Source organism: Hydra vulgaris, chromosome 13, assembly GCF_038396675.1.
Source record: "Hydra vulgaris chromosome 13, alternate assembly HydraT2T_AEP".
Lineage (NCBI taxonomy): Eukaryota > Metazoa > Cnidaria > Hydrozoa > Anthoathecata > Hydridae > Hydra > Hydra vulgaris.
The window spans coordinates 636,563-662,299 of record NC_088932.1 but is presented as its reverse complement, the minus strand read 5'-3'; the positions used below and the strand labels follow the sequence as shown (position 1 = coordinate 662,299).

General features: G+C 26.7%; 1 protein-coding gene across 1 annotated transcript in view; it reads right to left on the bottom strand.

Moving 5' to 3' along the window:
* LOC136090391 (trafficking protein particle complex subunit 8-like) overlaps positions 1-18,157 on the bottom strand; it is a 39,162-nt gene extending 21,005 nt beyond the window's left edge. Inside the window, exons 1-3 of the mRNA XM_065817001.1 lie at positions 18,001-18,157; positions 5,116-5,185; positions 4,889-4,987 (exon numbers count right to left, since the gene is read on the bottom strand). Coding sequence (XP_065673073.1) covers positions 4,889-4,987; positions 5,116-5,185; positions 18,001-18,157 — 326 coding nt within the window. The remainder of the gene's footprint in view (positions 1-4,888; positions 4,988-5,115; positions 5,186-18,000) is intronic.
* Between the last annotated feature and the right edge of the window lie 7,580 nt (positions 18,158-25,737).

Sequence of the window (25,737 nt, the reverse complement as noted above, 5' to 3'; positions counted from 1 at the left end):
ACATCTTAATGTAAAAACTTGCTGGAATTCAATTCCAACCATGTTGGACTCGATTATTAAGACTGAAATGGCAATTCGAGAGACTTTATTTGAATTCAATGCGACACACATTTTGGATTCAATTGATTTTATTGCTCTTCGTAATCTTTATGATGCTATGGAACCGATAAAACTTGCAGTTCAACGTTTAAGTCAGGATGATGAAACATTAGCAAGTGCTGAAATAATTTTGGAGTTTATGTTTAAAAAATTGTCAATGATCAACAGCAAAATCAGTGAAGAATTGTACAATAACTTGAAAATCCGTACTGATGAAAGATTGAACAAAGATGTTATGAATCTTTTAAAGAGTTTAAAAGATCCTTCAAACATTCCAACAAAAGCAACATTGATATTTGCCGGTCGTCTTGCTTCTCGAATGTTTGGATTTGATGAAGAAACTGAAATAGATAAGTCGATACAATCCGAATCTGAAAATGTTAGTCTATCACTAAACGACGAATTAAACTTGCTTCTTCGTAAAGAACATACAACAACAACAACTGGATCAGATTTCAAATGGTTAAAATCGGAATTCACTCTTTATAAGAACACTGGACAACGTACAGAAAACCTTCAAAAATTATTCAATGCACTTTTAAGTATTAAACCAACATCAACTGACGTTGAGCGTGTTTTTTCAGTTTGCACAAATTTTTGCACAAAAATTAGATCGCGTTTGTCCGACGAGTCACTTAAAGCTCTTGTCTTTTTAAAATTTTATTATAAAAAATGAAGAAAAACTTGTAGTTTGTATTTGAATAGCTGAATAAATAGTTAAAGTTTTTCATCCTTTAATAAAATTCAAAAATTGCGTTTTTTAATAGCTTTATTTATTTAGTCTTCTTCAAGTAAAGCTTCTAAATTTATTTTTGTAAACGACATTACAAATATAAGGACATTGATGTTTTTTGCTCCTTAACTTGTGTCATTATTTTAATTTCTTATAAAATTTTAAAAAACAGTAAAAACAGCTGTTAACAGTTTTTTTTTTGAAATTGAAAAACAGTAACAGCTGTTTTTTCAAAACCACTGTTTTTGAAAAACCCTAGATGTAAATATGTATATTGAGTGAAGTTAGATTTACTTGCGTTACGTTTTTCTGATACGCAAAAAAATATCATAACAAGGCCTGTTTAAGCAGATCTAGCAATCTCAGAACAAAGCCTGTTTTAACAGATCTTGCAATGATTTGATATATGCTTTCCAGGAAAGGGCAGTATTAAAAAATATTCTAAAAAGATATAGGGTAAGAGGATATTTTCCCATTTATAAAGACAATAAAAATAATTCTTTGTTGATGATGCATTAATATAAACCAGTCTTCGCTATTGTTGATGATGCATCAATATATATCAGTCTTCACTAATGGAAATGAAAAAGAATGTTGACTATTAAGGACAACTTTAATAACTTTAAAAATTCTAATGTTTTATTTTATATTTAAAGATAAAAATTAATGTTCTGTAAATATTTCCTGTATGATGAAACATTATATAAAGAGCGAAAACCAGCATGCCAAAATTTATCAAAAGCCTTTAATATCAAGAACAACAGCCGAGGATGACTCATCATTTCTAGCTGAAGCATAATAAAACTGTCAGGCTAACAATTAACTGTTAAAAACTAAATTAACAATTAAAAATTAAATTAACAATTATCTGTTGGAATAACACACTGCTAATAATTCAGCATTAAAATGAGAAGATAAATAATTATATTACTTGTCTGAAAGTAAGTTCTTGGATATCAAGATATCGAAAATTAGATGATTAAAAGAACAAAGACTTAAAACTTAGTAAGAAGATAAAAGTCAGAAAGATTAGAGTGATCTCTAAAAAGATAAGAGTGGTCTCTAGAAAGATTAGAGTGGTCTCTAGAGTTTTACAACTAGAAAGATGCTGATTACCAGCAGGAAGGTATACAAGATTAAAATAAGAAGGTGTACAAGATAAAAATAAGCAATTGGGAAATAATTTCAAGAGCACAGAAGAATATTCTGGTATACACATTTTTGAAAAACTGTGACAGGGATGTCATTAAGAGTCCAAACTTTAAAAAAGGTTAAACAAGAAATAACAATAATAACAAATAATAATAGTTACACACTGATGATAATAGTTTAGTTTAATACTCAGGAGTGATAAAAATTTTAGCAAAAGTGTGATCACCAAAACCAGCTAAAAAAATATTTCTTTGCAAACAACTAAGCCACCATTCTTTGGAGAATTAAATGTCTTACACATGCAAGTCTGCATTGAGTAAATGTTTACTTATGTCCAAACTAATATACTTATACTTATAACTAACCGTGCATACCTATTTATATATAATATTTCCCTTATATAATAAGATAATGTATAACTTATTTCTAAACACTGGAGCTGATAACTAGTTTCTAAGTAACTAGTGATCTAGCTGATCTTTAGGCTTCTTTTATTGTTACTCTTGTTGCTACACTCTTTGTTCAGCTTCTTAGCTTAGGATCTTGTTGTCTTCCCTTTAATTTATGATTATATATAAAGAGCCCTTTGTTACAACTTTGGGTTGATGAAAGGGAATAAAGAAATCACCTAGCTTTTTGTTAAGGGTATCATTATCTAGAGTCAAGTTTTCTAATTATTAAAACATGAATAAATTACCAAAAAGTATTATTAAAAAAGTATTACTATCATATTGTTTGAACTAACCCTTTGAAAATATTTGTGGTCTTTGAAGTCACATTTTATGCATTGAACCTTACTTTCACTAAATCAGCAGACCTACTTCCAATTTGTGAGACCAATTAAAATTTGGCTGTTTCAATTTTAGATTGTATAAAATAAAAAACAAAGACTATTATCATTTGATTTGTTAACAAAATGTGTGATGCCTGTTCATAGTTTTTTTTTCTTCCTAATAATGCACTTTTTTCAATGTTGTTTTTGATCAAATTGATAAAGGTCATTGTCTTTTACCTACAACCAATACTGTTGCTATTGGTAAATTTAATGCTCATCATGCTGAATGGTTTTAGTTACTGGATCTTTCTAAATTTTTTATTTTCTATGAACGCTATCAATGGTTATTGCTCAAGCAAGTTTTCATTACTTGTTCTTTTAACCAAAACTTAATCTTGTATAACTTGTCATTCAGCTAAGCATTTTTTTGCTGTAAAGGTTCTTTTATGCTCAAAGAACATTTACCTAGTTTTGTTCCTTGAACATCTGTGCTTTGATATTTATGTTTTTCTTTCTCTCTGATATTTATGTTTTCCTGATTAGTATAACTTACAGGTTTTTTTTTTCTATCAATCACTTCCTTTCTCATTAAGTCTCTTTTTTGTTTTATGATAACTCCCAACTTAATTAGTGGTTACTTGTAGCCATGCTGAGAGTAATTTAAAAAAAGTATTGCTAAAACTTTATGCTAGTAGAAAATTTAACTTTAGAAACAGTGTTTAACTACTTCAAAATGCATGAAAGGCCAGTGACGCGAAATAGATAAACTCCCCAAAAAGTTATCTCCCGGTTAAAACATTCTAACTCCCTGGTTAATCTATTTTGAAATAAATTAACCCCGGAATTAAATTATTTTAAAACAAAGCGAAATGGATTAACCGAGGGCTTAAGTATTTCTAACCCCCACTGAAATAAATTAACCCCCTTTAATACGCGCTTTAAATAATTTAACTACAATTATATTTATATATTTATATTTATATTTATATTACTATAATTATATCTACAAAATTGTGTAAGTATTTTAAAATTTTTTAAAAATATATTTAGTATTATATATTTAAATATATAATATATAAATATTTAGTGAGTGTTGAACAAAATTACTTTATAACTGTTTATTTTTGACAAGCCTTTATATTATATATAAAAAGGAGATCAAAACAATAGTAATAGTATTGTTTTGATCTTTTAATCTTTTGATAAGGAGATCAAAACAATAGTAATATATATATATATATATATATATATATATATATATATATATATATATATATATATACATATATATATTGCTACTATTGTTCCAAGGGAGTTAAAATATTATGGGGAGTTAATTTGTTTCGCTGACAGGGGTTCATTTATTTCAAGGGGAATTAATCTATTTTGAAATAGAACCAAAACCGGGGAGTTAATCTATTTTGAAATAGATTAACTACCCGGGTAATTTTTTATGCAACGGGAGTTAATCTATTATGGGGGTTAATTTATTTCATGACACCGGCACAATGGGGGGGGGGGGGGGGAGTGTGTGGGGGTGTGACATCCCTCCATCAATAATTTTTTTGTTCATTTAGTCGGCAAATTTGACCCTTTTTGACAAGTCAGTCGGCAAATGTAGACCCTTTAGACAAGTCAGTGGGCAAATTTAGAAAGCCAGTCAGCAAATGTTGATAAGGCAATCAGCAAATTTTAAAAAACAAGGAGCTTTTTTTTCAGTCTGCAAAAATGACAATGGCACCCCCTCTTCCCCACATGACACCAACTTTCGCCAGCCCTGAATGCATGAGTCTTCTTTTAAGTAGCATTTTGTAAAATATCTTTCTTTTCATAAATAACTTTCAAAACATAATTAGTTATTAACTAATTATGTTTTGAAATAAAGTATTAGAAAAATATTCAAGTATTTTTTAATATTTTTTTTTTATTCATTAAAAAAACATACATAAAAAAAAATTGTTAATATGAATTGCATGTTAATGTCTACATGCTTAGGACACAAAAATGTCATTGATAATACCATACAGATATAGCAATTTACAAAAAGATCAAAACACATATAAACTCAGGTTCAGACAAAAAGCACTTATGGTAATAAAAATGTATGTATTATAAAGAAAATTTCAAACCTTACACCATTGTTAGATGATGTAACAACATTAGTTGTTTTATTACCATTTTTTTGTAGCATTGAATATTGACTTATGGATTCCTTTCCGTGATATAATCTATCAAAAAATCACTGTATATATTATTTACAATTTTTATTTTTTCATATATTGTTTTTCAAGTAAAAATTGGCACATAAAAGAAACCAAAACATCAGCAACATTTTAAAATAAATACCGATTCGTACTGTATTTGATTATTTTTTTTAACTTCTGAGAAATTAATATTTATAACAGGTGGAAAAAACTGAAAAAACTCTATGCATAAAAACTTTTTTATATGTAAGGTATAAAAAATAGGTGGACAAAATAAATAAAAAATAGAAGAACAAAACTAACACAATATTATTTGAAGTTTTTGCAATAAAATCTTGAAGATAAGAAGTTATTCACAATGGCAAGAACCGTTTGAGAAAAATAACAAACTTTATGTTTATAAATTTGTTGGTGAATACAGCATTGAATTTGAAGTTAATTTTGTAATAATTTTTGTCAAAATAATGCAAACATTAGTCTTTATGTAAAATAATCGATGAAAACTATAGACAATATTTTTAAGCTTTAAAGAACGAGAAGACAAAAAAGACAACTAAACCATTTCCAATAAATCAGTTTTTATTATACAACAAAATGAATTCAACAGTTTGTCTTAGGCCTAAAAAATCATTTAAGGATTCATTAAAGATGAAAAATAACCGTAATGTAGCAGCCATTGACCAAAAACTAGTTTGTCAGACAAAATATTATATGCTAGTAGTTAAAATCTTTTTAAAGAAAGAAAGAAGACCCTAACCCTAACCCTAACCCTGACCTTATCTTCTAAAACAGATAGAAAGTTATCCTTAAAGCAACCTTCTGAATCAAAACAAGCTCAAAACATTCTCAATGAAACTTTAGCACCCATATAACATAGTATTTGTTGTTTGATATATAAATCTTGTTGTCAATATTTTGTGAAAACTTGACAACCCTTCACAAAATTGAAATAAAAATGGTAGATAGCAATACTGCTACACCCTTATCCTCAGCTACTATATCTTAGTGTTGTTTGGCTTGTGTTGCTGCAATCCAGCTGTGAAGTTTAAACCCGTCTCACTGTTGTAAAATTGCATATGATTCTTTATTTTACTAATATTATTATGTCTACTGCTAAAACTATTATCACTTAATTTATCAACCTAAACTTATTCTTGCATGACTTATTATTCAACAAAGTTGGATCCATTTACTTAAATGCTTCTACATGCTTTAAAATTTTTTAAATTTATCTAATGGACTAATTATTATATAGTTACTAAATAGTTCTTATCTCGAACTTTTTTTTTATCTAGAACAACAGTGTTTTGTAATTTTTTCCAAACTTCATGTTTTTTTTAAATCTTTTACCGACCACTATTTTACTCTTTACCTCTCACTTTTTTTCTTCTGTTTGCTCCCAACATTTAGTTGTGGACCAAACTCCCAACATTTAGTGTTGGAAGTTACCAGAAAACTTGCAAGCAACCACTAATTATTGTGAATTTCTGTTAATTCAACTTAATTAGCGATTGCTCACAGCCTTGTTATGAATGAACTTGTTAATTAAAAAAAATAAGTGAAAGTATAGTATAAACTTATCAACAACAATTATATTCTTGGATTATATCCAAGAGTTACATTTTTGATATATAATCTAAGAATATAATCAAAGTAATCTAGTTGATTATACATATACTTCAGATTATATTCATTTTTATCATACAGATTATATATACAGATTATATATACAGATTATATATACAGATTATATATACAGATTATATATACAGATTATATAATAACAACTTTTAAAACGTTCATCTTAAAATATTCTAAGTTTTATGAAGTTTTAGTAATATACCATCTCCAACCTTTACTAAACCAAGAGTCCATAAACAGGAAGTAATTTAAGTCAGAGGTAAAAACTTCTTCAATTGTAATTAAGATAATATTATTTTTTCAATTACTAAAATGATATTATTTTTTGTTGTTATGGAGGTTAGCATTTTTGTTGTAATAAAAATTAGACCTTTTTTTTGTTGTAATTAAGATCATATTACTTACTGTTACTAAAGTATATCATTTTTGTTGTAAGTAATTCAAAAATTTTATTTCTGTGGCCTTGCTTACCCAGATTCTTTTAAAGAGTTGAGCAAAGATTGTAAAAAAATTAAAAAAAAAGAAAAAAAGAATAACCTCCTCAACCGGTCCCGAGTCATTGCAGAAGTTAAACACTCCTAAACACATATTTTCAAATTACTCTATTAAATAAATTACTGAGGAGAATTTTATAAGCTCTTTTTTCAATTTTTTTAAAATTCTTTTTCAAAAACTCTGAAAATCGATTTAATGATACTGAATATTTTCTGCACTTAAAATACTCGCTATAGCTGGGTCTAAATAGCATCAAATTTTTTTATTAAAAGGTATACCTGATAACAAATCTAATTTACTAAGTTTTTTCTCAAACTTTATCTCAAATAAACTGTTGATAAAAATATATATACGTAACTTTTAAACTCAATATCTTAGGTTTAACTAAGACAAACCTAAAAAAATAATCTTCTCTAATTATAATTGGAAACAACAATATTTAACACACACTGAATCTTCTTGTGTAAACATGTTTCTATACTTATAAAATAATCTACAAATAAAGAAATTGAAATCTGTATTCTACATATTTCTAAATTCACAACTTTTTTTTTTCTTTCTCCAAATTTTAAATTTTCTTTGTTGGAAATTTTTTCTCTAAAAAGACTAATTTTTAGTAGTTTCAAACTGCATGAATATTGTAAACAACTTTTAGTAGTTTCAAACTGCATGAATATTGCAAATAACTTGCATAAACATGGTAAACAACTGTGTGGATTTTGAAAACAACTGCATAACAATTATAAACAACAGTATGGATATTGCAAACAACTGCATAGATGTAAACAAATGCATGTAAATAAAAAACTTTATAATAATACAGCAGTTCTATAATATGATAAAAACCTTTAAAAAATAAATAATAAAAACTTTATTTCAGAATAAACAAAAATTAGAAACAAAGCTTTATAAAAATGTTAAAAATTCCTACCCTAACAAGTTATTTATACATGCAAATAATACTGATAAATTTAATATAACACTGATATTTCATTAACTATAGGAAAAAAAAAACTTTCTCTTTAATATAACATCTTCAACCTTTTAAAAAAATGTATTCTCAAAAGTATTTGTTTTAGATAATGAAATAAATTTATGTTTCTGTTTAAACTATTTACCTATGTCAATAGTATTAAAAAGCTTTTGTTACCATTGACAACAACTTTTGAAATTATTATGCAATATTCTAATGTGTGAAGTTGTATTAATTAAGCAATTTGTGGAGACCTTCAAGATCTCCACAAATATCATAATTTTTAGTATTAATTGTAAGTATTAATTGTAAGTATTAATGGTTGCAATTTGAGTCTTAATTATATATTTTGGACTAACTATATGTTTTAAAGAATGCCTGGAGTTCCAAAATAACCGAAAAAATATATACTTTTTTTATTGTGAAAATGAAACCAATATGCATTGTCATTTCTATTTAACAGTACTACTGCAGATAAAACTTATTTATTACCTCTATCATCATTAGATATTTGTTATTTTCATAAAATAACAAAATTTATTAGTACTCTATGTCATTTACATGCCACCTATTTCCTTTACAGAAAACTCATTTTAAATAAAGTTGAAGAATTAAATCAAAACTTAAATAAAATATTGCAAAAAACAAAAAAAAGTTGATTAAGAGCTACTTTGCTTGTCTGTTCTGAAAGGAAATTTGTCTAATGTTTATGAAATTTTTTTTTTGAAAATTAAAAAAAAATAGGCCATTGAGTCATATAAAAATATAATCCAGCATTTTTTTTTTCTATTAAGAAAACTAAAATTAAATACTTAAAAACACTTAAAAAGGTTATTAAATTTGATTTGATTTACTATATAGAAAAAAAAAAAAAAAAATCAAGAGATATTTTCTGGAAATGCTGCAAATTTGAAGCTACTTCATGCAAAACTAACATAAAAATGGCATAACCTCATATCTTTCATCATATTAGATGCCTTCCATCGTGATTCATCATTTTTCTGTCACATTCATCCTTCTGTCACTTTTATCCTTCTGTCATGTTCATCCTTCTGTCATGTTAGATTCTTACATTCATCCTTCTGTCACATTAGATTCATCCTTCTGTCACGTTCATTGTTCTGTCATGTTAGATTCTTACATTCATCCTTCTGTCACGTTAGATTCATCCTTCAGTCACGTTCATCGTTCTGACATGTTAGATAAAACTTATTTGATTTAGTCAAATGATGGTATTAAATAAGTTATTTAAAAAAAAAAAAATACGGTGATAGTTTAGGTAAAATATTTTATTTTAAGTTCTAATAAATTTTTTTACAGCTACATAAGAAATTGCTTGAAAACATTAGCATAAATGAAAACTAAAATTTTTTTTAGAGGAAACCTAATGCAGATAGAAAAACAGTGAAATTAATAATGAATGTATGTATACTTAAGTATAAATAATATATATTTAGAGATTTTTCAATTAATTTTATTCTTTTATAATTATACTTAACATTCTACTAATAAGTTTTAATTAATTATATTCTTTTATAGTCATAATTAATATTCTTTTTCTAACAATAACAATATATTTATTCTTCTTGTATTAAGAATATATTTTTTCTAACACTTCTTGTCTTAAATTTTAATTTAGAATTTTTTATATTTACTACCAGATTCTTTTATTACTACTACTAAGTGACCGGGGCCCCGCCTAAAAATGAGACTTTTTGCAAACCCGGCCCCAGCAAAACTATAAGATTTAGCAAAGGTTGATAGCCGGGGCTAGAAAAAAAATGATAATTCTTTATATATAATAATTTTATGTTTACATTTACTATTTATTAAATACTGGCATACATTTATATATTTTTAAACTTTAATTTACTTCCAACAAGATTGCAAGCAACCACTATTAAGTTATGGGTCTCTTTAAAATAGAGAAAGTTAAAATACTAGGAAAGTTAGAATATAGAATAGAAGAATAGAAGTTAGAATATAGAATAGAAGAATAGAAGAAGTAGAATATAGAATAGAAGAATAGAAGTTAAAATACTAGGAAACTAATAACTAAAGATTTAAAAAGTTGTAAGTTGTATAAAAAAGGAAAACATAAAGATTGGTAAGAGTTATAAGGTTTTTTTTTTAATGTTCAAGAAAAAAAACTGGATTATTAAAAGTTTTTATAGCATGAAGGGACAGATACTGTAAAAGGATGCAACTTGTTGGATAAAAAGCCAAGCAAGAATGAGTTTTGGTTTACCGTTATAGAGAAAATAGCTCTTTTGAGAATTAATCATGATTGTATTTGTAGAAAAAAGAAACAAATGCAATCTTACAACAATGGGAGAGAGGCTCAAACTTGGCAGGTAAAGCAGGTCTAATTACATTTACAATGTGACTTTGTCTGAGAGTAAGAGGGTTGATATTCATCAATATAGGAATGCCAACAATATTGCAATATTTTTTCGCAGTAAATGAATGAGTTTAGTTTAGTAAAATTGTGTATTTTAAATTTGTGTATTTTAAGTCCAGAATTTAAATCCATAAGCCACTGCAAGCCTTAAGCTGTTACAGAAGAGAAATCAGATTTAAAACAACTGCTTGTTCTAAGCAATTAAAATCTGCAGTTAGAAAGGAATTATTTCATAACCTCAAAACCTTTATATAAAGAAACTAATAACAGAGTAAAAACTATTTGTAGGATAGTTAGAGAGGTCAAAGTGTTTTCTTGAGTTTTGAAAAATTGGAACCACTTATTTAGCACTTTTTGAAAGTTTAGAAAAATTGAAGACAGTTCTGGAGAATATTTTTTAAGACTATGATGGAAATCTATTCCGGAGCACAAACTGTAGAATTGTTTAATTGAGAATTAACTTTAGCATTGGAAGCCTGAGTGATTTGGATGTTTAACGATGAGTTAATCTGTTTTTAACTCTTAAATTTAACTCTCAGGAAAAGTATGAGCATTATATTCAAGAGTCAAATTAGAGTAAGATTTCTTTGCAAATAAATCTGCTTTATACTGGGGAGAAGTAAAAAGATCAGACCCATAAATTTGAGATTAAATGTTAGACTTACTTTAGTTAATGACACTGTTAAAGACTAACCAAAAGTTTCTAGAACCTAACATCTGAGATACAAGATTTAGTAAACTGAGAATAACAGAGCTTAACATTAGACAGAACTTTTTTACATAGGCTTCTTGCAATAATAAAAGGGCATTTGTTCTTAAGAGAAATGTTCTTGTAAAAAAAAAAAGAAAAAAAAGATTAATGTTTAATAAAGCAACTGCTCAAGATGGTGAAAAATGAAATTGAAAATTGAAAGAGAAGTAAAAAAACCTCCAAACTTTTATTCCAGAAGGAATAAAAGCTTCCAAGATGCATACATATTATGGGTATAAACATATATGTTGCTATTTATTTAGATGCTTGCATACAATTTCCTTTCATTGATAAACTTTAGTATTTATATGGTATAGTCATTGCCGATAGAGAAGATGATCAGATGGATGTGTGGTGTGACTCTAGCAACACAAGAAAAGAGGGCATAATCTTAGACAGATTGGAAAAAATGTTGTATCGAACGTATGTTAGAAAAGATTAAAGTAATTTAGGTATCAGCATGTCAAGAGGTAGCAGCTACAGTAGAAGGGTAGTGGTAGAAGTAGGAAAACTTTAAGAGAGTGTCTTACATATAGTATGAAATGACTTTTAGTTGAAAAAAAAAACTCTAGATTGTTTATATTAGAGAAACAGCATAAAAGAGGAAGGCTAAAGCCTGATGATTATGATGATGATGATCATCATCATTATGATGATGATGATGATCATGATAATGATGATGATCATGATGATCATGTTGATGATCATGATGATGATGATGATGATCATGATGATCATGATCATAACGATGATGATGATGATCATGATGATCATGATGATGATCATGATCATGATGATGATCATGATCATGATGATGATCATGATCATGATGATGATCATGATCATCATCATGATGATGATCATGATCATAGTGATGATCATGATCATGATCATGATAATGATCATGATGATGATCATGATCATGATGATGATCATGATCATGATGATGATCATCATCATGATCATGATCATCATCATTATGATGATGATGATGATGATGATGATGATGATTGTGATCATGATGATGATCATCATCATCATGATCATGATCATGATGATGATGATCATAATGATGATGATGATGATGATGATGATCATGATGATGATCATGATCATGATGATGATCATGATAATCATGATGATGATCATGATAATCATGATGACAATATTCATCATTATGACCATCATCATCATCATGACAATGATCATCATGATGAACATGATGATGATCATCATCATGACGATGATCATCATCATTATAATAATGATGATCATCATTTTTATAATGATGATGATCATCATCATTATAATGATAATGATCACCATTATAATGATGATGATCACTATTAAAATGATGATGATGATTATCATTATAATGATGATCATCATCATCATTATAATGATGATCATCATCATCATTATAATGATGATGATCATCATCATTATAATGATGATCATCATCATCATTATAATGATGATCATCATCATCATTATAATGATGATGATCATCATCATTATAATGATGATCATCATCATCATGATCATCAGCTTTAGCCTTCCCTTTTTTATGCAGTTGATGATGATAATGATAATAATGATGATGATGATGATCATCATCATGTGATAATGATGATTGCAATGATCATGTTGATCATAATGTTATATATGCATATATATACAAAATATGACATGAATTTTGAATTAAAATATAATATACTTTAGGATGTATAAATTTTTACGCAGCCCTGGTCCCAAACCCGGTCCCAGCTATATTTTATCAAACCCAACACAGGTCAAATCTTAACCTCAGTCACTCACTACTTTGAGTTATCGCTTTTGTTTTATCATAAGTCTTGTGTTAGATTGTTTAAGTAAATTAATAAGAGAAAATTTGTTTTAAGCCTAAAATTTTTATCCTCTCTGTTTTAGGCAATTTTTTTTTTTATTGGATGACGCCAAATAATTTATCATTGGTACAAGTTATGGTTTTAAAAGTGTCAGGTGTTATGACTTTTGTCAATATTACGAAAGTAGTACCTGCAAAGATGGACCCTAACATAGAAACTGGAACTTTTATGGAGAATTTAACAGCAGGTAAAATATTTTTCATAAATTGGTTAACTAAATATTTCCATCATTTTATGATAATGATGATGATGATGATAATGATTTCCATCATTTTATGATGATAATGATGATGATAATCATAATTATCATGATCATCATCATTATGACCATTTGGCTTTAGCCTTTCTCTTTTATGTTGTTAATGATGCTGAAGATGATGATAATGATAATCATCATCATTATTATAATAACGATGATGATTATGGAGAAGTATTATCGGGGCCTCATCATTATAATAATGATGATGCCCTGGTCACTTACTAATTACTACCAGTAATTGTAGAATAGTTGAAATCAGTTAACACATCTTTGTTGAATTTGTTTTTATAAAAATCAGATTTTTGTTTTTAGACTTATGATTCAAAATACAACACTTTTTTCACATTTATTTTTCATCGTGGCTATTCAGAAGATTGCATAACTCTTCTAAATATTGAGTAACAACAATTTTAAAATAAAAAAATCTATATGGCAAATCTATATAAATCCAGAAAATATTTTTAAGAAATATCTTGAAAAATCCGAGAATAAAAATTTTGAGTAACTAGGAATATTTCATTTGCTTAAAAAGAAATATTATGGCAGGCATTCATTTATAAAAAAGACAAGTATTTTAATACTTATTTAATAAGAGTTTATAAATTAAATTAAATTAGATTTTTAGGTGAAATAGTCAAAATAATTAAATTGATCTTTAAGTGCCGAGTTTTTTCTCAAAGTTTGGCTCTTTTACTTTTTATTTTTTGGTGTGATTAATGCTTTTGTAGTTAATAAATGATGTCAAACAAAATATTTAGATTTTCCCTTTTGCAATAGGGTACCATTGCAGTTCTAAAAATAGATTTGATAAACTTTTGCCGAAGCTTTCTGGGATTGAACAAACAAAACAAAATGCAAAGAAACTTTATACCAATTTTGAAGAAAATGCATATAAAAGTACAATAAAACAATATCATTAGGATTTATTCTGATCAGATTCTTGCTATCTTGAACGTTTGTCAGCTGGTGCAATTTTAAAAAAATAGGAATAACCAAAGATTCGATAACAAACTTGGAAAAAAGGATAAAAGAAAAACAAAGCTTTCAAAATTATATATTTAAACAATAAGTTTATATCTTGTAGATTTTCTTATAAATAAAAATAAAAATAATTTTAACACATGCAAATAATAGGTATAATCATCATAGCAAAGAAATTTGTAAATTCTTTATTAGTTCTGATATGAATACAGAATGCAACATTGATTTTAATACTGGAAATAGCCATGATTTTATTGTTGATTTTTGTGTCATTTGTATCATTTAGTCTTTTATTATATGAAAATGAAAAATATAATTTTATCGCTTAATATCCATTTTCTACTTTTATGTCTTTCTTGGACCAGCAAATTATCAACTTTTATATTTCAGCACAAGGAGTGTGAGGGTTAAAACAAAGTTTTAATAGTTATCCGTAAAAAAGTATAAACATGTATCAAATTTTATATCAGTGTAGCATTAGTGATGTGACTTTATTTCAGAAGTGTGGAATTATAGAGTTGATTAACTTTGAAGTTTGTTTTCTTGTCTATAAAAAGACTTGCTTTTACAGATACAAGCAACTATTTATACTGCATTATTTTTAAGGGAATGAAAAGTTTACAAAAGAAGAGGACATGCAATCAAAAAAAATTTAAAAAGCATGAGTTTATTTTAAACGATTCAATGAGCATTTTGATTCAATGAACAATTTGATTCAATGAACAAACGATTCAATGAACATTTAGATTCAAATTAAAATAAACAATTTAATAAAAAGTTCAGATTATTTGGAGTAATGCTTTATTTATTGGTACTAGCATATTAATTAGTTTATGTTACTTGATAATTGATAAACTTTTAACAATACTTGTGTGCATGAATATCTATATAAAATTTAAATTTTGTTTTTACAAATTTAACTGTTAATTTATTTATTTTTCACAAATTGCAATTTTTAACTTTTTTTTCTTTATGTATATAAAGATTTCTTTTGTGTAATCCTTATGCAAGTACTAATACAAAAATAAAAGTAAATTTAAAAAGATGAAAAACTATTTTAAACAAATTTTTAGGAGTTAAAATTTAACTTTTCTTAGAAATTATGGATTAAAACTTATTCATAAACATTTTTGTAAATATGTACTTATTTTATTTGGTGGCAATTGTTAAAAAGAAGTTTATATACTTACTAACTAAATATATTTTTAATATTTTTATTTTAAAAATATAATTTTAACAGTCAATGTTTAGAGAGCTGGTTAATATTTTTCTGACCTTATATAAAACATACCCACCCTGAACCTATTAAAATTCATTAAATTCATTAGATATTATTTTTATCTACTGATAAAAATAAAAATTTGGAGTAATCAGGCTTTAAAATGTCAAATTTAAATTAATTGATCAAAATTAAAACTTTCACTGTAGTCAGTTCTTAAAATTTACAAACACTAAACAAGAATTCAAAAAGTTAGTGAGAGTTTGTATTGAAAACTGAATAGCTTGTATTGTTTTTGTAATACATTTTTGAGTTGTTTGTCTGCATTTCGACTCCAGAAAAATTAGTTTTAATTTATTTAATATATGAGTGACAAAAGCCTAACCTTTACACATAATCATTTATAAAACGTAAAAAAACGAATAAAAATAGAAAGCTCAATAAGTGAATGCTTTAAAAGTTAAAGTTATATTTAATTTATTAAAATTTATATATATATATATATATATATATATATATATATATATATATATATATATATAAATATATATATATATAAATATATATATATATATATATATATACATATATATATATATATATATATATATATATATATATATATATATATATATATATATATATATATATATATATATATATATATATATATATATATATATATATATATTAGCAATATAACTAAAAGATATAAAATTTAAAAATTTTGATACAAGTTCTGCTGACAAAATCTTAAAATTAAAATAACTATTTTTATTTTTTATTTGGAGTTAAAGTAAAAAAAAAAAAAAAAATAGAAAAGCAGTATTCTTTGTTTAACTACAAGTCTCCAGTTAAACTAAAATCTTAATGAAGCGCCAAGGTTTTTTAACAGGGGAAAACCCTAATCTGTAAAATTGTGTAAAATTGTGTAAAACCCTAATCTGTAAAATCTGTAAAATTGTTCAAAAAACTCTGCGATAAGTGCATTTATTATTAAAACCAGATATTTTACAACAAAAAATACTATGCAGATTTATGAAATTAATATTAACCTCTCAACCAGAAGTTTAATGGCAAAAAAACAAATGTTTTTTTGCTAATAAACTAATTTTTCTCAATAAATAAATTGTTTTGGTTACTTTAATAAACACATAACATATTTTCTGATGTTTATTTTCAAAGCAAACATTATTTGTTATGCCACATGGAAAACCCTTTAATAACAAATATACACATACAATTAAAAAAAAACTGTTTGTACAAATAATGCTTTACTAATAAATATAGCATAGAGTAATTAATGAAGAATACCTTTAATGTTTTAATTATTTGATGACAAAAAAAAATATCTTTCAATTGTGTTTCTAGAAAACAATTTGGATATGCAGAAAAAATAAAAATTGATAAAAATATCTGGAAAAAAAAATTCCTGATTGATAATTAAATTAAAATCATTAGTTACTTCATTTAAAAGCGTTTTACTAATAAAAAAAACATTAGTAAAGATAAACATATCAAAGTTATTTATTTATAAAGTAACTAAAAACAATTTATTTCAGCGCATTTTTAATTTAAAATGTTAAAAACTGTGGTCAAAAAGTGGCATGAAATCACACACCTTTCTGGCCAAGGCTACTTTGAACCTTTTAAAAGTTTAAAACTAAAATTTGGAATGAAGTTTTTTTTTTATCTATTTAAGCTTGACTACCAAAAATCAAAATCTAAGATTGCATGGTATTAAGAATAACTTGAACTGAGTTGGAATGACCCTGTTGTCATATTTAAGCAGTTCTTCTAATAATGTCTTTTATCTTCTAGGCAAGGTTCACAAATAAAGCCTTCTATTTTTTTGTTGCTCTTTAACACTATTATTTGTTTTTTGGTAACTCCTAATTTAAATAGTAGTTGTCTGGATGCCTTTTTGGAAGTGAATTAAGTTTAAAAATATGTATTCTTATCCAATACAATATGCAATTGAAATACAGTAATAAGAATTAATTCATCATGACCTAAAACAGAAGTTGTAGCTACTATTTGGCACTAAAATTGTATATTTGTTTGGCAATAAAACAAAAATTATGAGAAAGTTTATTAGAAAATTATTTATCAAGACAGTTTATAAGAAAACAGTTTATTAGAGACAGTTTATTAGAAAATAGTTTATTAGAGACAGTTTATTAGAGACAACCAAAAAGAGTTATAAAACCCTAAAAAAATTTTAATATTTTCAAGCCTTCATAAATTTTACTATAGATTCTTATATATATATATATATATATATATATAAATCTATCTATAGTAATCGATGGTTCTGGATTTTAAAAAATGCTTATAATCGATTTAAGGGAGTTACTACAATTCTTCACTATAATATTCTAAAATAAAGTTTTAAGTCATGTTAACATACCATCAGTATATAATTGACAGAATGGACGAATCAGCTCAACAAATGAAAGATTATTTTTCCTACAAAGTGATTCAGCATCTTCACTTGCTAATGCACCAACCAAAACAGGAAATGACCCAACAATAAAATCATGAGCATTTTGTGTGCAGTTCGCCATCTACGTATATATATATATGAGTGTATATATGTAATTTTTTATTCTTACATTCTATATGAAAATTATTTTAAAAATTTTAATAATTTTTATTCATAAAAAAATAATAATAATAATATTCCTTTGAAATCTGAAAAAATTTAACAAATTGAACTCTTATATTTATATTGTACTATTTATAGACACAGTAGAGTATACATATATCTAGGAGCAAAAATAGAATTAAATGGTGGAGGGTAATTGAAGAAGGTATACTTATTAGATGGATTGAGAGGTATCTTCTTTTTAGTAGTTGGGGCTCTGTTTGATTATTTACCTTGTTGTAACATGTTGAAAGAGTTAGTTTTGATCATTTTATTAAGTCAGCGTGCATGCATGTTCAAAAAAATTCAATTTGCTTTTAATTATCATATTAAAAAATAAATCCAGCTGGTGGTCTGAAGAGAGTAATACATAGCCTATATTATCCCCTCACCATTATTTATATTTAAATGTCTACAATTTCAAGAAACTTTATTTTAAGAAACATCAAACATCCCTTTCTTTCTATATGGGACTGATTATTGAAAAGAGCATTTTTAGTAATAACTTTTTTATAAACTTTGGTGCTTGCAGATTTTTGTTTAACGATAACAACAATAACAATATATATTCTGAAATAAAAGTTTAGATCTCATGGTTGCTTATTAATAGCACAATTTAAAGTAAACACCAAATAAATAATAACAGCAATCATATAATAATAAAGTAAATTAAACAAAGAGGATTATAATAATATCAATAATACTATTAAATATGATAATGAAAATAATAATGATTACATTAGTAATTATAACAACAACAACAACAATAACAATAATAATAATAACAATAAACATTACATTAAAGCAACAACTTAGTTTTGTTTAACTCACATTAAAAATCAAGAAGTATTTAAAATTATAAAAAACTTTATTGTTTAGTAACAACCTTTTATTATTTTCACAAATATATTTAAAAAAGTTATATCAGCCAACCTTGACCCTTACCATTTGGCTTAAAAATTTAAACTTTATTTTAAGAGATGCAGATATTTTGTTAAACTAAATTTTTTTGACAATACTTATTGGATACTTTTTTCTTTAATTAAATATATATTAGTTTTATTAACTGGTAATTTAAAACGGTTAAACTTTTCCGATAAAAAAATCTCTATATATAATTTAGCAAATTTCTATATATATTTTGAGAGTGCATAGTTAATATGGGATATTGTAATCTAACAATATTACCAACAATAAAAATGTAACTTCATAATTGCTAGTTTAACATTTATCATAAGCCATAGCTTTTATTTTTTAAATTAGTGAGCCTAAAATATACAAGGTATAATACAGTTTTAGTACTACATAATTATACGGATAATTATGAACATTTATTAATTTAATTACGAACATTATAATTTGTTAAACTTGAATGTTTAAGAAAAAATTTATGATTTTATAAAAAATAAATTAATTTTTTAGCATATCAAAACGAAATAATATATTAAATTACCTTGTTTTGATACACAACAAAGTTATGTAAATACTAATAAAAATTAATATTCGTTTAAATTAGTTACGCCAAAGTTTAATCGGATATATTTTTAAGTTAAAATATTAAATTGCATTTGCTCTTTAATTTTACAACATTAAACCCACTCATTAACGCACTTGGTAAGTTAGTAATAAGATAGTGGTCGCGAAACCACCACCAAACATGATTTGTCGTAGATTTCGGAGTAAACAGTATAGTTGCTATACTATGCTATACTATAGCATAGTATTACTATACTATAGCATAGTATTGTTTCTTAGATTAATCGATCCTGAAAACCAGGGAACCGGTGTAAAGACTGACAAAGACCGGTGAGTAATAAGACTGATAAAGACCGGTGCAAATCCGGTATGCATTCGGTTTCGTCTCGAATTTTCTTTTATCAAGGTGGTTCAGGTAAAAAAATCAGGTAAAAAAAATAGCGATTTTTGTGAAAAAAAGTGTTTTTTAGTTTATTAGCCAACTTTGTGTAAAATTTAATTGGCTTTTCAACCATATATAACATGATATAGGTTTACTAATAAAAAAAATGTAAAAAATTGTTTTAGTTGGTAAGAGTAAAAAAACTTTACTTAGCAACCTCATAGCAACCAATTTTTTTTTATTGATATATTATCCTTAGAACTAGATTTAAATAATTATTTATTTTCTTGGGTCTGTATAACTAAACTTTTGAACTAGAGTTATAAAGCAAAGTAGTATGTTTTGATGTTATTTTTTAAGCAGAGAGGAAAAAGTTTGAAGTTGTTAAAAAAGGTTTTATTATGGCAAAGAATAAAAGTTTTAAACTTAGCAAAGTTAAACGAGTTTTTCAAGGTAATAGATATACTAAGAAAGCAATTGAGGATTTTTTGCAACAGCCTGCAAAACATACAAACAAAGATGGAATAAATACATTGCCAAGTGCTAATTCAACAAAGTTGAACATTTCTCTAGATAAAGCTGATCAACCTTTAACGAAACACGACGACTTTTTCTTTTTTTTTCATTTCCCTATGTTTAAAGATTTTAGAGAAATTGGGCGAGGTCACGAGGCAATGAAAACATTTGCATCTATTTTGAATATGCCCCCACCAATGAGTTTGTTCTCGTATAATGAAATAAACTCTGACCTATTAAAATTTTATGAAGCTGCTTCTTGTGATAGCATGAAAGACGCTGTGACAGAGATTAGAAAAAAAGACTTTCCAAATGTTGCTGGAAATGATATTGTTGATATACAAATTGGAATTGACGGTTCATGGCAGAAACGCGGTCATTCATCTCTAAATGGTGTATGCACTGCTGTTGCAAAAGCTAACCGTAAAGTTGTTGATTACCAAGTATTTTCAAAGTTTTGCCGTGGCTGTGCTTTGTGGCAAAGTAAGAGTAATAAAAGCGGTTATTTAAAATTTTTGAAGACACATGTTTGTGACCTTAACCACTTACAATCATCAGGTACCATGGAATCAGCAGGTGCTTTATCATTTTTTACAGAATCATTGGAAAAGTACAACGTGCGCTATTCTCATTATATAGGAGATGGAGATACTGAATCCTATAGGAATGTTGTAAAGGCAAAGCCATACGGAGATGATCTTATCCCAGTAAAGATAGAGTGTGTTGGTCATGTCCAAAAACGCCTTGGCACCCGGTTACGTCAAATGCGGTGTGATTTAAAGGGTAAAAAGTTAGAAGACAACAAAATGATATCAGGAAAAGGAAGGTTGACAGATAAGATCAATAATAAAATGCAAAACTTTTATGGCATGAGCATTAGGCAAAATACCTTAGAAGCATGGAGTGGAGACAGTACTATAGCCTTGTACAATATGAAAAAATCTGTTTTGGCTGTATTGTGGCATTGCTCTAATATAAGCAACAGCGAAGAGAGACACCAATTTTGTCCGCGTACAAAGGAAAGCTGGTGCAAGTATCGGCAGAACGACAAAAATTATATGCCATCAATTAATTTGCCTCTTGCTATTAAAATTATTCTTAAAAACACATTCTTGGCACTACGATCGGATGATTTGTTTTCAAGATGCCTGGATGGTGCAACACAAAATCCAAATGAAACGTTCAACCAGATAATCTGGAAAAAGTGCCCTAAAAACATTTTTGTTACAAAAAAGGTACTAGATATGGGTGTTGCTTCAGCTGTAATAAATTACAATGATGGTTTAAGAGGTTTCACAAGAATTTTTAAACATTTGCAGCTTGTCCCTGGAAGTTTTATGATCCAAGGATCGTGGAAGAAGGACGTATCAAGAGTAAAGAACACGATTAAAAATTCAACTCCTAAACAAAAAATGACTAGAAGTAAAAGGAGATGTATCAGGAAAGGCTATATTGATAAGGAAAAAGAAAAAGAGGGAGTTGACTCTTATATTTCAGGGAATTTTTAATTAATAAATTGTTTTTAAACTTTGAAGCTTGATTTCTCAATTGTATTTTTTTGCCTGACTGCGAAGAGCAAATCATTCATATCTTTTTAACCAGATATGCAATTGAGTTCAAATTTTCAGGGTTGTTTCTTTATAGATAGAACTACAATAGCTTACTAGAACTAATCTTAAACTTGTTTCCATTTGAATATATTAATATTTTACCTGGGGTTTTTGTATCAATAATTTTGTTTAATATTGAAAAAGCTGCCATTTTAAAAATAATTAATATTTTTAGTTTTTCTAGTAAACTTTTGTTTATTACACTATAATCTAGCAGTGTTGTAATTTTTAGCTTATAATGTCATAAAGAAGCTGAGAAAATGTTGTTTCCTTTTTCATTGATTTTTTTGCATTTAATGCTAATTCAGCAAAAAAAAAATTAAAATTTCAGCGATTTTAATTATACTAATAAGTATGTTCTTTTAAACTAATTTTGGTACATGATTAAGTTGGCAATCAAAAAATATTTTTTTTACCTGATAACCACCTTAACTAAAAATTGATATTTTTTGAGGAAATTTGCTTTTTCTAGATCATACGATGAAAAAAACGAGTGATCTAAGCCCCAGATAAAAGGGACAAATTAAAGTTTTACTAAAAAATACAGAAATGAGCCATAAGAAAGTAGCAAAAATATTGAAGGTTTGGTACCTCATATGCACACAGAATGAAAAAAGTACTTGATAAACGCAACTGCTTTAAGGCAAAGAGAATTGGAAAATGTGACTTTAAGCGAAAAACAACTTCAAGAACATACAGGAAAATTATAAAGCTGTGCCGATACGACAAAAGAGTTTCATACACGAAAATTGCTTCTGATTTAAACTAGGAAGGTGTGAAGACAAGTTGGATGACAGTTAATTGAAGATTGCTGGAAGCTGGTCTTCATGCTTACCGCCCAAGAAAAAAAATCTCGGTTTACTGAGAAAATGAAGCAAGTACGCATGGAATGGGCCCTGGTGCATCTAGACTGAAAAGATGAGGACTGAATTGATATCTTTTGACGCTAATATTTTTAAAGTGAGAGAGCTAGGATTGACCAGTAATAGAGTTTTAATTAGGCAAAAATGTGAAAATTGAGCATAATGAAATCACTATATTGCAAGATATTTTTTTAAGTATTAAAGGTTTGTGAATTTTGAAAGAGTAAAATGACAGTTGCCTGGAGTAGTATACATCTTGAGTTGAAATGTTTGGGCATTTCAGATTTTTTTAAAAATCAAAGCAGATTTCAAAACAGTCTAAAGTTTGCTGAGCTTGTCAACATACAGTTCTTTATTTTTGGTAAAACATTTCAGCTTTTCTCTGATAAAGTTCAAGAGATCCATTCAAAGCATTTTTGTTTCTTAACAAATCATTAGCAGCAATAGTGTCAATAGGTACTTGACAATCTATTGCAACTATTTTTTTCTTTGTTAAATCACAAAATAAGCAGGTGTCCTTTCTAGGATATCCAAATGAAATGTTAAACTTTGAATTAAAAATTTTACGATAACTTTCATAGGAACAATTTTCTAAAGGATACTTTTCTTTAAACATGCAGTACATTTAAAAAATATTAAAGTCTTCTGGAAGGTAAAGTCTGGTAGATTTTGTTCTAGCATAATGAGAAGATCGTCCTCGAAATGACTTGATATGCTGCACTATCATATCAATATTTTCAACAGAAAAAACATGTTTTTTTGTTTTTATGACGTCCTCTCATATCTTTACAAGGTAGACCTAATGATTGAAAAGGAAATGACTGAAATAACATGACAAGACATAGTTTGTGTCATTATAAAAAAATTCTAAATAAAAACATCTTATTATTTTAATGCTCCATTATATATAAAGATGTCTACAATATATACGTATATATATATATATATATATATATATATATATATATATATATATATATATATATATACATATATATATATATATATATATATATATATATATATATATATATATATATATATTATATATATCATAATTTATTTTTACATACCTGTGGCTGAAAGAACTTCTTTGATTTGCCTTACACGATTTTCTGTCAAACCAAATATAGATAATAATGCTTTGATACACACACACACATTTTTGTAGAACTCTTATCTCTAACAATGTTCAGGTGATACTTAAACGAATAACTATGAAATTTAGATTGTTCAATTATTAAATTTCTGCTCAATGCGGCGCCACTGCCGTTTCTCCCCCCCCCCTCCTTTTTTTATTTTATTTTATTGCTGATTATGATAGAGAATTTTATGCTGATTAAGAATCATATAAAAACATAGATCTGAAAATTAACAAAAAGTGCTCTAATTAGCTGTTGAAGTTTAAAATATTACACTAAAAAACGCTAATATTAGCCAAATTCATTTCAGAGGCCTGGTTTCGAAATTAATTCGATGTACGGAAAAAAGTAAAGATGGTTAGTTTGTTATTAAAAAAATCAAGTAAACAATACTGCCGCTGCTACCATTAGTTCTTAATTCATCATGATTAAAAACCTAAATGATTGAAAAAATACTTTCGAGGAATTGCAAAAGAAAATGCAAATGTATTTACGTTTTTTAAAGCTAAAAGAAAAAAAGGAAGCCTAATAGGCTATTGAATATTGTTATTAAATAGCAAACAGCAGACCTTCCAACTCTCACGGTTTTACCGTGAGACTCACGGTTTTATAACGAACCTCACGGTCTCACGGTTGATCCAAAATTCTCACGGTAAATTTTAAAAATTTTCCGAAGAACTTTTTTTTCAATTTACTCTTAATATTTTAGCTTAAAATAATAACAATATATATTCTAAAAAAGATTGTGATTACATCAAAAACTAATGAATATTAAGTGAACAAAACAGAGCATAAAACCGGCTCCGACTTATAAATAGCTTTAAACATGTGTTTTTATATTATAAATCAAATCCGAATTTTTAAAAATGGCGTCAAAGCAAACATATAAATGCAAATTTAACTCAACATGGTGCCAAGATTACCCTGTTAGGGCTGTTAAAGGTAATATTTACCAATTTTTCTGTGTTCCGTGTGTTAAAAAACTAACTTGTCATCATCAAGGAGTTAAAGATGTATCTGATCATTGCAAAAAAAAACAGTCACAAAGCAAATGTTATTGCATTAAAAAAGCAAACTTCTTTAAATAACTTTTTAAAAACTGACACAACATTAGATAATCAAGTAATTAATGCTGAGGTCATGGTAACAAATTTTTTGGTTCAGCACAACATTTCTTTAGCCACCTCCGATCATCTTACATCTCTTTTTAAAGAGGTTTTTCCAGACAGTAAAATTGCCAAGAGGTATGCAGCAAGTCGAACTAAAACAATGGCTATTATAAACGAATCATTTGCTCCACATTGTAGAAATTACATTGTAGAACATTGTAAATTTCATCCATATTCCTTAGGCACAGATGGATCGAATGACTCTGGCCTTGATAAGATGAATCCTATATGTATCAAAATATTTGATGCTAACCGCTCAAAAACAATAACATGTCATTTCTTTGATATGTGCTTAACATCTGGAGTTGATTGTGCAAAGGCTGCTGTTATCTTTTCTTCTAT